Raw genomic sequence first — 18,439 nt, 5'->3', positions numbered from 1 at the left:
GTACATTCCATCTGCACAAATCCTTTTCATAAAATAATATGTGTATTTTACATTCGCACATCACTTAAAAATGACTTCTGCATACATTGATTTCATGTTGCCCTCAAATTTATTGTCTGTTTTTTAAATGTTTGCCTTTTAAAGTCATGGAAATACCATGTAATAGAGATACAGAGGGGATCCCCCCAAAAACTGTATCTGACTGAAAGAATACTGTTTATTATAAACATTCTTGTTTTATTCATTGGCTCGGTCACCTTTTAAAAATATTTGTTGAATTTGTGGCTAGCTGTGAAGCAAAATAAATGTTACTGTTTTTTTAAAGAGTTATCAGTTGCTTTGTGCTTCCTTTGGGAGTAAGGGTGCTATCTGCGTTCCTGAAAACTCAGTTTGAAAATAATTAAAGGTGACTTTGACGTTGCCATAAGGTACATGAATGGAACCAGGCAGTCGGCACTTTTCCGGAGCCCTCCTGCTTTTCCCTAGTGCCCTCTGAGCCCTGCAGTTGGGGATCCCCTTCCAGCACGAACTTGCTTGTTTTGCTTTGGGTTTTTTCCCTCAGCTAAGGGTAGGTAATCAAGTCAAATGGTAACGCTCCACCTTGTACCAGGTGGTACTCTGCTAACCTTGACCTGTGGTGCAGTGAGTACTGAAGATGAGTCCAGAGGTGAGTGCACAGAGGAAGTCAGTGCAGAAGTGGTGGCAGTTACTCCTCTCTCTGCGACTCTGATACCCGACAGCTGGTGTCACATGGGCCTGCTGCCAGCAGGGTCTTTACAGGCTTTATGGCCGAGATTATTTAAAGGAGACTAATCCCTCTAAACCCCTTATATTTTAATTATTTCTGTATGTATTTATAAAGCCGGCAGTCTGCTTATTTCAGGTCACAACTGTCCAAGCCCTACTCTTTAACCTGCCTTCCACAATCAGACAAGTTTATCTCTGTCACCACAAAGGACACACCGTTGATTTGATTTTCCTTGTTAATAAAATTGTTTGGGTGTTTTGTGTTTGTTTGGTTGGTTGGTTTTGGTTTTCAGTTTCTGCTTGATACTGTTATCATTACTGTTTTTTGAAAGGATAACTAAAGTTAGTGTGACTTATTTTAGAATATCTGCAAAAATGCTGTTTTTGTATTATGTGAGAGGAATCTAAACTTGTAGACATACAGAATGTGAAAACCTTTGGGTATTATTAAAAACAATATTATCTTTTAAAGATGGGTTAGTAGACCCTCCTACCACGGTTTCCAGCATTGTCAGCTAATGTTCTGCCTGACCAGGGCACCCAGAACAAAGATTTCTACCTTCCCAATTTGTGTTATTGAGGACAATAAAATTTCTTCTGAATTTAAGAGTTCACACCGTCTGAAGAAACCTCAGAAAACATCACAAGAGCTTATGAGCTGTCCTCTGTCATTAGAGCATCACGTATCAGCCAGCACAGAGGTGCTTCTGGGTCTTCAACATGCAAGGAGGCAGTTCTGTTTCTTCATGCCCTCTACTGCCCTTCTTTCAGATACTGAGGGAAGGAGCTCTTTGGGGAACATCCTCTTAAAGGTCTTCCAGTTTCTAGGGAACCTCTGATAGAACCCGTCTTGATGCAGAATCTGTTCATGCTATCTGTATCTTCTAAACACATGTTTTAAATTGTTTTATTTTAGTATCAAGTTACCATTATTAGTTACTGAGACTGTCCTTTCTCCTCTTAGTTGGATTTCTTCATGCTTAACGGCGTGAACATTGACAGCATATTTGGGGATGGAGGAAGAATCTTGGTTTGCCAAAATGTTAGTAGCTAACATTGTATTATCCAAATTCAACTATAGCTGTTGCTTATGCTCTAAAAGTGGGAATTAGCCATTGAAATTGTAAAGCTGCCATTTCTTTGCTTCCTTTGTGTAGAGACATAAGTTTAGGTCCTATTCTGTTGTCTGGCTTACTGTATCACTTTGGGCAAGTCGTTTAACCGTGCCGAATTTCAATTTATTTATAAAATGGAGCTACTGCCTGCTTACTTCAGCATGTTAGTTTCAAATAATTTGGTATATATCAAAGTGTTCTGTAAAATGATATACAAGTGTAAGTTTTTATTTTCTTAAAAGAAAGGAAAGTATGTCTGAATTAAGAAAGATCTGTGGGAGGCGAGGTAGGATAAAGATCTTTCACACCATCCATATTTTGTGACTGGTTTTTGAATTGATGTCACTTTCCAGAAAATGTTCTCTTCCCTATAATTGTTATTTTTCAAAAATGTCCTTTAATGTATTGGCTATTATGGAAGTATATATTATCATAAAGAATTAGATTCCAATCTAATTTAATATTATAATATAAACAATAATATATTCATTATTATATATAACCTAATAATATAAACAAATTATATTCTTTATATAATACGTTCCCATATTTGAACTGATCTAAACTTTCTATATGTAGAATGTTAATTTTTAAAACCATAACAATATGCCAAATTCTATTCAAAGCTAGGGAAATTCTGAGTTAGAAATTCTTATCTGAATTGAAGACAATTAGAATATGCTTCAAAGTTTTACATGAAGAACGGCATGCTTAGGACAGTGCTTGCAAAAGGGACAGGAGACCAAATTAATTATTAAGGAGACTCTTGTAGGAATTAGTGGATTGGGAGGTTAGGAGCTGGATCAGGTCCATTACTGTGGAAAAAGAAGGAATTAGAGATCCAGTACAAAAGGAAAATTTAATCATCCACCCTTGATGAAAGATAAGAGATAAAGAAAAGGGATAGAAGTTGAATATGACTCCCAAGCCATGGACAAAAAGATTTCTGTTTTTGACATGGCTCATTTTAGGGGGCTATCTATCATGAAATCCTTGAAAAAAAATGTCCTAAAGAACAAGAAAAGCCAATGGAGAGCATTTGTGCATATAGAGATGTTTTCCCAAAAGAATAATAGCAGATTCTAGGAGAGGGATGAATCTTAATTTTAACACCCCAGAATACTGAAAAATCTCCTTATAAATATGAAGATATACAAGAATCCCACAAAATCCCAGTAGTGTTTAAGAACATAAGCTTTGGAGCCAGAGACTTAAAGTTCTGGCTCTGCCACTTACAAATCATGGAGCTCAAACAAAGTTACTTACCCCAACTTAGCTTCGGTTTCTTTATTTGTGAAATGAGATAATTTAATACCTGCTTCATAAGATTATTGGGTGGATTAAATAAAAGAACACATGTAAATTACTTATTGCAGTAAACAGATTAGCCAGTACCATCATTGTTTGTACTCACAACCAGCTAAAATCAGTCTGTCTTGTTACATTGACAGGTTATAGGCAGAAGGGTATAGAAAATAAAGTATCGCGAAAGTTGCTTGGAATGCTGCATCTTTGTTTTTCTACTCATAGAAGAATGTTGCATATATCTTTATTATAGAATTCTAATGCATAAGTGACTTGATGAAGTCTTTTGTTCGTATTTTGAAACCAGCATCAGAAATAAGACCTTTGTATTTGATTCTTAGTTGTACAGCCATACACAAAAATTATTAAATTACAAAAGGGCTGGGAGGAAGAGGTGGAATAGGGGAATGAACTAAAGCGAACATTTATTGAGACTCTATTCCCCTTAATACAATCATTCATTCCCCTTAATAAAATCAGTCGCTTATGTCAGAAAAATAGCTCAAAAACAGTTTTATCTTTGAACGTATGGATTTTGTTACCTTTCTTTCCATAGGCTATGTCCTATTTTATTGAGTCCCCAAAGAAAGCAGTTTATTAAATATTTCTTTAAGAAACCGGGGAAAGAATTTACACAGCAGGACTAATGTGGAGAGTAAAACTGAAGTAAAAGTCTTTGCCTGTTTTTAAACATTTTTAAAAATTACCCTAAAAAAGGATGGAAGTGGGCGGACCATCATTTGATAACATTTATAGGCAAATAGTTCTGAAGACATTACAGTAGTAAAATCTGGAATTGCAGCTTCAGAGCAAATAGAGGGTTAAATCTCTGAGCTGTAGAAGCAGATTGTGTTTTCCTTTTGTGATCTGGGCTGACAAGACATCAGTATTCTATTCATCTGTTGGGAATTAGACTGTTAATCCAATCATTGACTCTTGAGTGAGCTGTGGCCTGCCTCTCCCGCTGGGGAACAATCGGATCAAACTGCAGATTGTGTAAGAGCACAGTGCTGTCCTCGTGTCAGGTGGCATTCTCAAACGTTCCCTGGTGAATTGGGGATGGGGAAAGCTGTCGTGGCCCATTTATCCCGCTCCTTAAACGACCAGGTATCTGCCTCATCCATACGAAAGCATTTGGCAATAGTGACAACAGGAATGCGATAGAAATCCACTCACTTTAACTCACAAAAGTGTGGATGAAAGGGAGGAATGTTTTCAAACACCCCACAAAACAACTTATATAAAAGTTTTTTCACTTTATTCATATTTTTTTCCTATTCCTTAAACCCTAAATCATTTTTTCTGCGGGGACTTTTTTTTTTTTTTTTTGGCTAACTTTTTTATGTCATTGAATTTTGTTAACCACCATGAGCTCTTTCTGTAAATTTACTCTGCCCTGCCTATGTTTTTATAAGTCAGCAGTGTACAAATAAATTTTAATATAGATTATGGGAACACTAATTAAATAAAATTTTAATTTTAAAACATCTTTCTCTGAGGAATGCTAATTAAATAAAATTTTAATTTTAAAATATCTCAGTCTGAGCATACATAATTTTGACATCTTTTGCAGCGTAGCAAAATTTGATTTCTAATTACTGAGTTAATAGTCCATTAAGTACATTTGGAAATTATTATTGAACTGATTAGATAGATGTTCAGAGTTGCAGATCTCTTCTATGCAATGCTGTCCCAAATTTTTCCTTTTAAACAGTAAGGTGACATGAGCTATCATAAAGCAAAATATCCAAAATGGCCAAGAGCAATTCTCAAAGAAGGTACTTATTAGTCCAATCTTAGTGAAGACAAGCTTAAAGAGTATTTTTTTTTTTTGCTTTCTATCTACATTACATAAGAGTGTTCGAAAAAGAATTTCCTAAATCTGCCAAATTTATCCCTTCATCCTGGAAATATTTAGTGTGCATCTTTTACATACCCAGGCCTCTTCTAAGCACTGGAATTACCACAATGAACAAGACAGGCAAGGTCCACACTCTTTGGGAGCATACATTCTAGTAGGAAAGCATCCCCGAAACAAGTAAGTTAACAACTAAGATGGACAATTTTAGACAAGGGCTAAGAAATGAAGTCGATTGGTTACTATGAACAGAGTGATCAAGTCAGACTTGACTTGAGAGGCAAGAGTTAAACGGAAGCTTCAGGGGAGAGAAGCTGCCCTAAGTCGTGCCGCACCCCTGACGCAAGGGTGAGCTGGACATACCGACAGCAGACTGCTCACATGCACGGTGTTCCCCAGGCCAGTGGCTTGCAGGCCTGGCAAACCATCAGCATTTCCTTAGGAGCCTTGTGAAAATAGAGACAGCTGAGCCTCTGGCCCTGGAAATGCTGATTCAGCAGAGCCAAAGGGAAGGCACCTGCGTATGCCGTGCAGCGAACAGTGCTGAAATCCTCTCTCCTAGTGTTGTTTCTTCGCTTGACCATCTCACATACTTACCTGCTTCTGTCTGTACCTTTGCTCGTGTTTCTTCTTTGCCCGTACCCTCTCTCACACACATCCTTCTCACATACCGTCTGCTCACGGCCCCTCTCAGGTAGAAGCACAGAGTGTACTGTTTAGGGAGTATTCTTACCAAAAGAAGTTGAAGCCAATTCTAATAAAACTTAATTTAAAACGCATGTGATAATGATGAAATGACATCAAAAGAAAGTAAATGGCAAAAATGAACAACTGACTCTATTTCTAACAAGTCAGTGGCATTTGAAAAAACGGAAGTGAGAGGGTCGGCTCTGGATGGAAAATTACCTGGGAGGTCTAACAATCAAATGTAACAATCAAATGTAAATCTTATTTGGATCCTCAGACCTACAAATCAACTATTAAAAAGAAATTTTTAAAACACAATCAGGAATATTTGGTGCTGTGGTTATGTAAGTAAATTCCTGTGTCTTTTAGAGTTTCATACAGAGACGTAGAGGGAATGACATAGTATCTGGGACTTGCTTTAAATTATTTCAGTAAGAAAAAAAGGAATAAATGAAGCAAACAAAGATCATTATAGTTGTTGAATCTGGGAGATGGGTATATATGGAAGTTCATATTTTCTATTTTTGTGTATGTGTGAAATTTTTCATGTCATCTTTAAAGGGAATGAGATTTTTATGTTTATCTGAAGGGAGCATGAATAAAGTTTGAGCAATTTGGTACTGCGCCATTTTGCCTTACCAAACCCATGAAGTTGAGGATACTTAGTCACCTATGAAACGATACTGCGTCTCGGCCTTTTGGCTAAGATCAAGTGTAAAAAAGATACTGCTTAAAAGAATTGATCAGTGAGTGCTATAATTCCCCATCAGGCTCAGAGTGTGACTTGATACGCACCTAACTTTTCAGGAATAAATCTTTTGCATGAAATGAGGCAAACCTGTACTTCCCAGAACAATTTTTTCACAATTTTCAATGCTGTGCTCCCTTGATGGAAGTCTCTGCTTCATCAGTAGGATTCCCCTAACATGGAGAATATTCGCATTTTCAGAAAAGTACTGTGTACGTGGCCTCTTAATACAATGAAGTTGAAAGCAACTTTTACCTTAATGTTTAGTCGAAAAGAAGAAAGGAAAGGTGTGTGTATGGTGGGTGGGGATCAGTCCAAGTTCTCTAAGGAAAAAACTTTGGCCTGCTAGGTCTAGAAACACAATAGCTTCTGTACAGTGAAATATTAATAATTTAAAATGGAAATATGCACAGTATTATGTTTATAAAAAAATCATTAGGGCTCAATAGATCTGGGTTTTATTACCAAATATATATTACATAGTAGTGTACATGTATGTGTGAGAAAAAAGGGCAGTGTCATTCTGGTAGAATCAGTAAGACCCATGGATGTAATTATTGTCACAGGGACCAGAATCTTCTCCCCTTCCCAACCGTTCAGCATCCAATATTAACCTTCGAATATTTAACACTTCTATAGAGCATTCAAAGCTACAGGTCAAACGGGGCAAGCTTGGCCATGAGAGCTAGAACCAGGCATCCAGCTAAGCAGAAGAGGTTCTGTCAGGGGAGTGATATCCGGGAAGGTGAAGAAGTTAACTAAAGCAGTGCTTCACGTCCAGGAATTTGGACTGTCAGCCAGTCTTTGCTTCCAGTCGCACGGCAGGGACTCTTGCTTCTGTCCTGTTACCATGCAGCTCTAAGGGCCTTGGGCCCATTCAGGAAGTGAGCACTATGCACAGTTGATGTAGGGAAGCTCTGACCTAGACCCAATAGATTGTTAGCTCAAGTAGGACTGAGCCCTCTTCATGGTGTAACTTCTCCTTAACCAGGAATGGTAGACGGCATCCTGGTGACATCATGGGGTGACTGCTCTAATGGAAATGCACTTGAAGTGATTTGGCTGCCACAGCAGAGAAAGCCATTTGTTTGTGCCTCGGGCTTCTCGGAGGAGGTGAACCTTGGCTTACCTACTTGACCTTTTTACACTACTGGCCACTCTTTCCTTGACACTCTTCCCTCAGCCTTGGTTTTTTCCGCACTTTTTTGGATCATTCCTTACCAGGCTTATTTTCTTCTGTCTGCTCTTTTCAAACAACAGATTCCAGCTTCACCCCACCTCTCACTGTGTACTTTCTCTAGATGACCCATTAACACCCACGGTTTCAATTACTCCCTCTGGCCTAATGTTTTTCAAATCTTTATCTCTAGTTCAGACTTCTCTCTAAACTCCAGACCTGCATTTTCTGACTATTGGACATTTTCACAGGGGGTTTGGGGTCAGAAAGATTCAGGTTCACGTGAGGACTGTACTGCTTACTAGTTCTGCAACTTAGGCAAATGCCATAACCTCTTTGAGTCTCATTTCCACTTTTATAAAATTAGGATAATAATACCTGCTTCAAATGGTTTCTGTGAGGATTAAATTATGTATGTGAGGTTGCCTAGCATAATTCCTGGCAGAGATAAAAGGTATTAAAAAATGTAAGTTTTTGTTTCTAAATTTTTTTTATTAATCCCTTGTGTTGATTGTGAATGTGAATAAACAGTAACACATACACACACACACTCACAAATATATGATGGTTTATTGAATAGAGTAAAAAAAAATTAGAGCCATTTTTACCAAGACTTCGCTGCTAGTGCTGTTAGACTAATGGCACAGATCACTTTAAAGCCACAAAAGTGCCTCCAATAAATCTAGTGGGTTGTAGAATAACTTCACAATACATACAAAAATAAACCTGAAGTCATTACTGAAAGTTAAAGTACAGCTTATTCTCAAGATCTTGGAGCATCTCCCTGTCTAGCAAAAGACTCAGAGCCACTGAGGTGTCATTCCACTTGTATTTGTATTAGTGTGCACACTTCAAAACTAAGGCAGATGTGAACATTTTTTAATTCATAAACAATGGCTCTTCAAAATAAAAAGTGAAAAAGCAGAAAGGAGACAGAGGGAAAATAATAAAAAGTAAGGTGAGCCCTGAAATTTAACACATCGTAGAAATTTTTGGACTTTGGGATGTTTTTTTTAATGTCCATTATCAGAAAAAAAATAATTGTATCGCAGTTAACTATACATAACATAAAATTAACCATTTTAATCATTTTTAAGTGAAAAGTTTAGTAGCATTAAGTACATTCACACTGTTGTGCCGTCATCACCACCTTCCATCTCCAGAACTGTTTCATTTTCTCTAGGAAATTCTGTACCCATAAAACATTAACTCCCCATTCTCCCCTCGTCCTAGCCCATGGCAAACCACCACCCCACTTTCCGTCTCTATGAATTTGACTACTCTAGGTACCTCATATAAGTGGAATCATACCATATTTGTCCTTTATCCCTGGCTTATGTCATTTAGCATGTCTTCAAAGTTAATAAGTGATGTAGCATGTCAGAATTTCGTACCTTTTTAAGGCTAAAGACTATTTCATTGTTCGTGCATACCACGTTTTGGGTATTCAAGTCATTTGTTGATGGACATTTCAGTTGTTTCTGCCTTTGGGCTATTGTGAATAATGCTGCTACAAACATTGGGGTACAAATATCTGTTTGAGTGCCTGCTTTCATTTCTTTTGGGTAGATACCCAGAAGTAGAATCGCTGGATCATGTAGTAATTCTGTTTAATTTTTTGAGAAACTGTCATACTGTTTTCTACAGCAGCTACACCATTTTACATTTCCACCAGCAATGTACAAGGGTTCCAATTTGTCTACATCCTCGCCAGCACTGATTATTTTCTGTGTGTTTGACAGTAGCCATCTTAATGGGTGTGAAGTGATGTCTCATTGCATTTTCAGGAAATACTAATATATAGTAGAAAACTGACAAAACGCTCGGATTAAATGAATGCCCAACAAATAATGTAAGCCATAGAATGATACAAAGATGTCTAGATTGAGAGCAAAACTATTATTTTCAGTTTTATATGGGAAAAGACACCTACAACTCATCCATGTTACATTTCTTGGAATTACTTATCATGGTTAAGAGAGTAATTACTAGACATTTAGCACACAGACTACCATAGGAATAAAATCAACAATACAAATGTAAGAACTCCAACAGCCCTGAGATTGTTAAATTCAACTCAGTTATTTTTATTAAGTACTTATTATTCCATGACCTGGATGCTGCAAGATACCAGGGGACACAAAAGAAGTATCAGCCATGATCCCTGCCCTCAGGTTGCTTACTGTTGAGACCAGAAGCACTCATTAAATAACCAGAACAGTTGGGAGCCAGAATATAATCAAGTGCCATAAGGAGAGGTACTCTGAAAGTACTTTGGGAGAGGTGATGGCGGAGGCGGGGAGGGGGCGATTAGCATGAGTCACACAAGTCAAGAGACATCTTGAAAAGGGAACCATGGCCTGTCGTGGACTGTAAGGCTAGGTGATAATTGATGGCCACTGAGGTGGGGATAGGGATAGGTGTCAGGAATAGCTCAATCTAAGATGTGTTTGTAATGAAGAATAATGGAAGACAGTAAAACCAGACCATGGAAGCTATGATGCTCAGATGTGTGTGTGCGTGCGTGCGTGCGTGTGTGTGTGTGTGTGTGTGTGTGTAAGAAGGAGTAATATAATGGATTTTTTTTAGAGTGATTAATCTACATTTGTAGTAGGTTTTTAAAATTGTTTTCAATATACTTTTTTTGTTTCTTTGCTTGTTTCACATAGTTGAGATCTTTTAAAAACATTTTGATTCTTCCTTATTAGACTAATAATATTGTGATTTTCTAAGTTATAGTTTATGACCATGATTTTTAAATTGCTGCATAAGAATCTACTTAACAGACATACTAACTTTTCCTACAGTGTTTCCCTGAAAATAAGACCTATTTTAATTCAAGACCTGGTCTTATATAAGACCGGGTCTTATTTTGATGTAAGAACCAGGTATAATATAATATAATATAATATAATATAATATAATATAATATAATATAATATAATACCGGGTCTTATATTAATTTTTGCTCCAAAAGATGCATTAGAGCTGATGGTCTGTCTAGGTCTTATTTTCTGGGAAACACGGTATATTGTTGGACATTAAATTGTTTCCAATTTCTTCCTAATCTAGATAATATTGGGATGAACTTTTTTTCATAAACCTTTTAAAATATTTGAAGTATTTTTTAAAATATATTCTAGAAATGCTAAACCAGAGGCAATGAACATTTTCTGAATATACTAATCTATGCTCCTACCAACCACAAATGAAAGTGCCTATTTCATAGCATCCTTTGTGGATGGGGAATTATTTTGTGGACCTAACAGACTATGAAAATTTTCCTTGTGAAAGTGAAGGGTGAAGGAGTGTGACTGGAAAGAATCATTTCTTGGATTTCTCCACTGGGCGTCTGATTATTTACCATACAGAGGATTTAGAATAGAGTAGATTGAGGTATACTGAGTTTTTACAATATAGTATTATAAAACAGCAATGCAGCAAGCAAAACACCCTTCAGAAGAGAAAGCAGTTTGGCTATATTATCTTATGTACCTAACTTTGAATGCTGGACCAGCTTAGTAGGTTAGGTTAATTTTTTAGTAGGTTAATTAGTAGGTTAGTTAGGTTAGCTTAGTAGGTTAATTTTTTTTTAATTTATAGACTAAGCTGCAGGTTCTTGATATATGCATACTTGAAAAAGTACAGCAATCAACCAAGCAGGAGTAAAGGTGATGGGTGGTCCTGAAGAGCGTGATTATTCACTCTCTGAATGTGATCATCAGTTTGGAGGTTATGGTTAATAGGAATTACACAGTATGCTGTGTGTGAGACTAGCTATCTTCTGTAACCTGCAAAAATAAAGACCTGAACCACATGTCTCCTTACTTGCATTTATTTGTATTAATTCCCCTTGCTCCTTTTCAGCAGCATAGTAGAGTTGAGAAAACCTGGATTTTGAAGACAAAGGACCTGAGGCCTTAGGCAATTTATATATAATCTGCCTGAGCCTCATTTTACCCAGCTTGAAAATGGGAATAATCACATGTATGTGATAGAGTTGCTGTGAGCATTAAAAGAAATGATGTTCCTAAAACTTCCAGCGTACAATAGGAATTCAGCCAATGTTTGTTCCTTTTTCTTTCCTTATTCTAATAAATTCTCAACTACTTAACTACCTAAACATTCTAAATCAGTGTTGATTTCAAATAGCTGAACAACTACATTCTGCTTTTTATTTTTTAAATGTTTTTTTATAAAATTGTTTTTTCTAAAATATATTCTATACTCCATTGCTTCCTTCCTAAATCGTTGTACCATACCATGGGTATTTATAGATGGCGTGAAGCATAGGGCTACAGCTTCTCTTTCTCTCTTGAGATTGCTAAAATCTACTGGTTGGCATGCAGCCCAGCCCTCTTTATGGCTGGCTATTCTCTGTGGTCTAAAATGTCTGCAACTTGCCACCGCTGTCACAGCTTCTAATTTCTGCTGGCTGCTACTGTTGCTGCCCCCATTCTTTCTTCTAATTACCATTAGGCTTTGCTGGCCCTCTTACCATTTCTGCTCTCTACTCCCTGCTTTCCTTCACTTTTCACTTTCCATGTCTTTTCTGCCTCCTGTTACGTCTCATATTTCATAGGCAGCAACTGGCATTTCATTGCTTTCTCAAACCAGCAAAAAGAGCCCTTCTAGACAGTGAGCCAGCTAGTCACAGACATGTTTAATGTGGTCCTTATCAGCATTTCTCCCCATACTTGGGTCCCTATTCCAGGTACTTGAGAATGCCAGAATTCAAGTCCCCTGCTTACTGAGGTATAGCTATATTTGGTTTCCCTGCAAGTAGTTTATTTATTTAGTTAGTTAGTTTTATTTAACTTTTATTTTATGCCAAGTTTTGTGCTAGATACTAGGGAGAAAGGAAGTAGGGGTCTATACAGTTAAACTATGCCAAGGTCCTTACCTTCAAAAGAGCAGGAGAACACAGACACATTCATATAATACAAGGTAAAAGAGGAAGGTGGGTGAGAGAACGGTGAAGGATTGTGAAGGCTCCTAGTTCAACTGAAAGTTATAAAGAAGAGTGGCTGGTTTTAAATTAAACCCAATCTCAGAGAGTTCAGCGTCTTACAGGAGTCAGAACACAGGGCCAGGCCAGAAGGTGAGATGCTTCCCTGGTTCTCTACCGTTTTAAAGGTAATGAGGGATCATAGGTATATTTTCCCTTTTCCTGTTTGAGAGTATGGGTCTTTAAATTTCCTGTAGTATTTTGTCATTCATTTGTGTTCCTTATGAATTTTTATTATTTATTTGGACAGAAAAGACATGGAGGCATAGTATAGGGGTTGCATGTTTCTATGCTTTTGTAGTTTGAATCTTAAGCATGGTTGAATTTGTCTACATTTTAACTTTATTATGTGATTTTGTTTAGTTTAATTCAGTGGAGTATTTTTATTTCACCCTAATGTATAATCCCTTACAAAGATTTCAAATGTATGACCAATTTTAATTTATTGGAATTGTTTTTCCTGCTGTTTATAACAACTCCATATTTATTAAATTTGAACATTTCTTTGAAGCTAAAACAGAAAGGAAAGCATAAATAACCATGACAAACAACCCTCTTCTGGTGTGGTCATTTGAAATGAAACAACCAAAAAATTTAATCAACTTAAATTTAGAAAAATTAGCTGATATAAGTTGTAAACCAGATGAGTAAAAGCTTTCACTTACTCATTCTTGACATTCAATTCCATTTATTCTTTGTAATATATTTTAAAACAGAATGTTTATAAAGTCTAAGGTTTGGGTTCCTACATTCTATTTTGAGGTTATCAAGAAAAAAATGTTCAGCGTCACATTTATGCTTTAATACAAATTCCTCTGTAACATACAAAGAGGAATAACAGAGGTAAAGATTTTGTAGATACAAGATGATGTGTTTTATTAAAGTATCATGATCATAATAAGAGTATTGTAATGTAGTAGTTGATTTAAAATAATTAACAATTTAAAAAACTGAACAGGGTTTATATGAATCATAATCATTGAGTTCATTGATCAAATATTTCTTGAGTGCTTATTATGTGCTAGGCATACAAAAGATAAATGAAAGAAGAATAATTTACATTTAAATCCCTAAAGACTACAATTGAAAATAATAAAATAGTCCTGTCTTTGTTTCACCCAAATGCCTGTTCTTTAGACATGTAAACAATTTAGAATTGAGGAAAATTCTGAAAATGTCTTTTTAAAGCACTCCTTTTCGCTAGTACTCTTGGAAGACAACCTGGTTGTCCTGTCTTTCCATTCCCCATTTGCCAATCAATTCTGTGATTGGAGTCCTGGTTCTTATGTCCACGTCCGTGCTCTAATTGATTTCTAGGTGGACATGCTCTAAGTCGAAAGATCAAAAATCTCAATATTTCACATTAAACACTAGAACACTTCGGCTCACAGCATCTGAACTCAAAAGCCACAAATTAGGCATGGTGATCTGAGGAACATGACAAACAAGAAGTAGATGGCGGGAGGGGTAACCCTGTGATGCTTATAATTGTAAAGAGCCGTTTATAAGTACCCGTGAAAATGGGTTTGATGAGTTTGACAACCTAATGTGTTTGATAAGTTTTTATTGGAAATAGCTAAGAAATCATTGTAATCACTGAAAAATGTTTGTAAACATAAGATGGTATTCAGATTTACAAATAAATAGTAACTTTTTCTTATTACATGTATGTTCAAAGTACAATGTTCCAATTATTTGAAAAACCTGCTGACAGATTTTGCATTCTCTAAAGATGCCAGTTAAATGAAGTTAGTATACCTACTTTTATTTTTTAAGAAAGGAGTATGCCTGTAACCTTCAACTAAAGGCTTAACTCATGTATCTAGAAAAATTCTTAGAAAAATAATCATAAAATATATTTGCAAATTTCCAAATTTTAGTTTAATCATATTCTATGATAGAATCACAGATCTCATAAAGAGAGGCAATACATTCCAAGCTTAGACACAATGTTAAAAATTACTCAAAATTATATTGCTAACTCATAATTTTTTATCACTACTTCTAATTCCTTACAACCAGTTTTCTTCAGTGCCTCCCTTATCATATATTTGCTTGAAATACCATTTTTAAAATAAAATTTATATTTAATACCAAATTACTGGATAAGAACAAAATCTCTCATTAGGCACATGGGAAAATTTATCCCCTGTATGCAGCTCTCTGGTGCCTGACACAAACAAAAGCAAAATCATTCCGGAAGGAAAGACCCTCAGTCCAGGGAACACAGCACAGAATTTTTCACAGGTAAAAACCCCACTTAAAATGAATTTACAGTCCAAAATTATGAAGCACACAGGAAGCTACCAATAATAAGCAAATCTCAGACAGCACAACGAAAATCACTTGTAGGTCACCCTGCCTTGTCTTCCTGAACTTGAAGAAATACAGGGACTATAAAATAAGTATACTTAAAATGCTCGAATATATCCAAGACAAATTTTAAAACATGAAAAAAGAGCAAGACACTATCTTTAAAAGGTTGGAGGATAAGTTTTCCAGCAGCGTGAAGAGCATACAGTTGTGGCAGTCCCGACAGTTGTTCTGATTGGGAACTTGCAGTCACAAAATTACGAGGAGAAGGAATTGGGAGAAAGATAACCAAGGCTCAGGTCATCAATTGTTTTGCATTCTGTATTAGTGAGGACTCTGTTCACAGGTGACGAAAAGATCCCATTTGTCGAGGGAGTATTTTGTTGTTGGCTCACCTAACTGAGAAAGGCAAGGAGATGGTTGGAAGGACGAGAGCCCGACTCCCGTTCTTTCTCCGTCTCTCACCGCTGCTGTTTTCCTTGTGAATATTTCCTTCTCTCCTAAGCAGACTGGTTTTCTCCAAGAAGTGGAGAGCATTGCCACTTGCAGTTTTGGCTCACACCTTTTACTCTTTCTATTCTCTTTTTTAAATTGTGGGGAAATATGCCTATCATAAAATTAACCATTTGTAAGTATGCAGGTCAGTGGCCTTAATTGCATTCACGTTGTTGTGTGATCATCACCACTATTCATCCGCAGAACTTTCTCACAAACCCAAACTGAAATTCTGTACCCATTCATAATTTCCCTTCCTCCCTCCCACCAGCCCCTGGTAACCACTATTCTATTCAGCATTCTCCTTTTCTCCAAGATAGAGCTTGACCAGAAGTTACTGTGAGGCCTCAAAGAACTGACTTCTTTGTTTCCTGTATTTGGTAAACCTATGGAACTTTGTAGTATCAGATAAGTTTACTAGAGCATAGAGTACATAAGGACTTCCAAACTTGTGCAATAACTTAGATTTCTAAATGTATTATTTGTTTCTTTTATAGGACAACGAGGGTCAAACAGCTCTACATTATGGTAAGATGTTTCTAAATTATTAATAATCATTTGAAACTTGATTTGTTTATCTCAACTTTGTCCAACCCTAAATAGAGCTTAGAAAAATGCCTGGCCACTAGCAGAGATTCAGTTAACTTTTTGTTTAAAAAATAGATGAGTAACCTCTAAGTTGAAGATATATTAAGATTCAGCCCCCCTTTGAAAATGTATTATTTCGTTCTTACTCTTGTCAGTGACAACCGAGACGCTAATCATTGTCAGTTAGGAGCTAGAACCTCTCCTCCAAGCAGTAGTTTCTTGATGTAGTTGGAGTGAAGAAAAGTAGATTTGATTTTTTAACACATTTCCCTTACTAACTGATTAGCCTACTTAAGTGATCTTCACTTAAATCATCTATAAAATAGAGGATAATCTATAAAATGGAAATAACATAGCCCTTAAGGAGATACTGGGTAACTGCAGTAAGAAAAAAGATATTGAACTATTCTGTAAACTGTAAAGTACTAGTAAAAATAGTCTTAACTTTTATTCTATTTGGGTGTGAATATGGTTGAATAAATGACAGCCACTGATACTTAAACCGGAGTAAGGACTAAGCACCTTCAGAGTTTTGGGGAGGGATACATTAGGTGGTTTTGCTGATTTGGGCAATCCTAGACCGCCATTGAATACTAAGTGGCCCAGAGGCCCCTGGACACATTTGTCCACTGCTTAGCATTTGTTTGGACGTCAGGAACCTCACTGTGTTGTCTAGGAGTCTAAACTGTCGGGCTTGCTGTTATGGTAACTGTATTTATCAACCTGATAATGAAGATTGACATGTCACCAAGTGTGCATGTCCCAACTCATTTATGGGTTTCACTAGTATAACCTGGGCACCAAAACCTACAAGAAAAAGGAAAATTGTGAGTCGATCTCACTTTTGAACATACATGCAAAAATTCTGAAGAGAATATTAGCGAATGAAATCCATCAGTGTATTTTAAATAGAGAGATATATTATAATCAAGTTGAATTTATGTCAGGAATTCAGAACTGATTTAACATTTTTAAAATTTATTAATGTAATTTGCCACATCAACAAATTAGGTGAAAAATCATACGGTCAAATCAAATGCAGCATTGAGGAAATTCAACACTCATTCTAAGAAGCAATATGGAAAAGTGATTATGACCTTGGGCTCTTAAGCCAGACTTCTGGATTCAAATTCTAATTCTACTACTAACTTAGATTATTCAATCTCACTGTACCTGTTTTCTAATGGTGAAATAGACATAAAATCTTCAGAGATATGTTATGAGCATATGAGTTTATCCATGTAAAGTGCTTAGAACAATGTCTGACACCTGGTATGTACTCTAAATGTCACCTGATATTACTGTTTATGATGAAACTCCTTAATAAATTAGAAATGGAAGGAAACTTCCATGCCTGATTAAGTTATGTACAAAAACCTAGTGCAAACATTATTATTAAAGATGGAATATTTGAAGCATTTCCTTTAAAATCAGGAACAAGAAAAGGATGCCTACCATAACTATTTCTCTTTAATATTGTATTGGAATTCTAAACTACACAGAAAAGCAAAAGAAATAAAAGGTAGGAGGGATGGATAAAAAGAAACAAAATCATTTTCTAACAATGTAAGTAGCGACATAAAAATACAAGAGACTCCACAGTCTGATTATTGAAACTAATAGTACAATGTTTAGCAAGGATGCTGAATACAAGATCAATTTTTTAAAATTACATTCTCAAACATTAGTATAAAAAGGTAGAAAATGAAAAAAATTAAAGATACTTTTTGCAATAACAACAAAATTCTAGCACTCGCCTTACCGAAAGATAAGCAAAGCCTTCATAGAAAAAAATCACATTACTTTTTTTAAAGACTTTTTTAAAAGACCTAAATAGGAGAAATACTCCGTGTTAATGAGTGAGAAGACTCAATATCATAAAGATGGATTCTCCCCAAACTAAACTACAAATTCAGAGAATTTTCATAAGAATTCCGGCAGGCTTTTTGTGGTATTTAACAAAGTTGTCCTAAAATTAATATGGAAGAACAAAATGGCCAACAATAACTAAGGCACTTTGAAGAAAAATAAGAAAGAGGGACTTGTCCAAATATCAAAATGTTATTTTAAAGCTACAATAATGAAGGAAGAGGTTGACTTCTGCCGTGACAGAGTGAGAAGCTCCACTGACCTGCTCCCCTGTGAAACTAATGAAACTTATTTTAAAAATACAGCCATTTAAAGCTTCTGGAAATGGTCCTAACAACAAATAGCAAATGAAGAAACATCCAGTCATGAAAATCTGTGAAAATTTGAAGAGAAGACACGAGTCTATGGTATTAGATACAAGATGTCTCTCTCCTTTTCCCTTCCCAACATAACAGGGTGGAAACTCCTCCAGAGTGGAGCAGCCAAGAACAGGGGGCTCCCTCTCCTCCTAGCTCCCGGTCAGGGGGCC

General features: G+C 36.3%; 1 protein-coding gene across 1 annotated transcript in view; it reads left to right on the top strand.

The window, feature by feature from the left end:
* ACBD6 (acyl-CoA binding domain containing 6) overlaps nt 1–18,439 on the top strand; it is a 136,328-nt gene that overhangs the window by 98,619 nt on the left and 19,270 nt on the right. The window contains exon 7 of the mRNA XM_033094023.1: nt 15,951–15,981. Coding sequence (XP_032949914.1) covers nt 15,951–15,981 — 31 coding nt within the window. The remainder of the gene's footprint in view (nt 1–15,950; nt 15,982–18,439) is intronic.

The sequence above is a fragment of the Rhinolophus ferrumequinum genome, chromosome 22, assembly GCF_004115265.2.
Source record: "Rhinolophus ferrumequinum isolate MPI-CBG mRhiFer1 chromosome 22, mRhiFer1_v1.p, whole genome shotgun sequence".
In the NCBI taxonomy this organism is placed as follows: domain Eukaryota; kingdom Metazoa; phylum Chordata; class Mammalia; order Chiroptera; family Rhinolophidae; genus Rhinolophus; species Rhinolophus ferrumequinum.
This window is presented reverse-complemented; position numbering and strand designations above follow the sequence as displayed.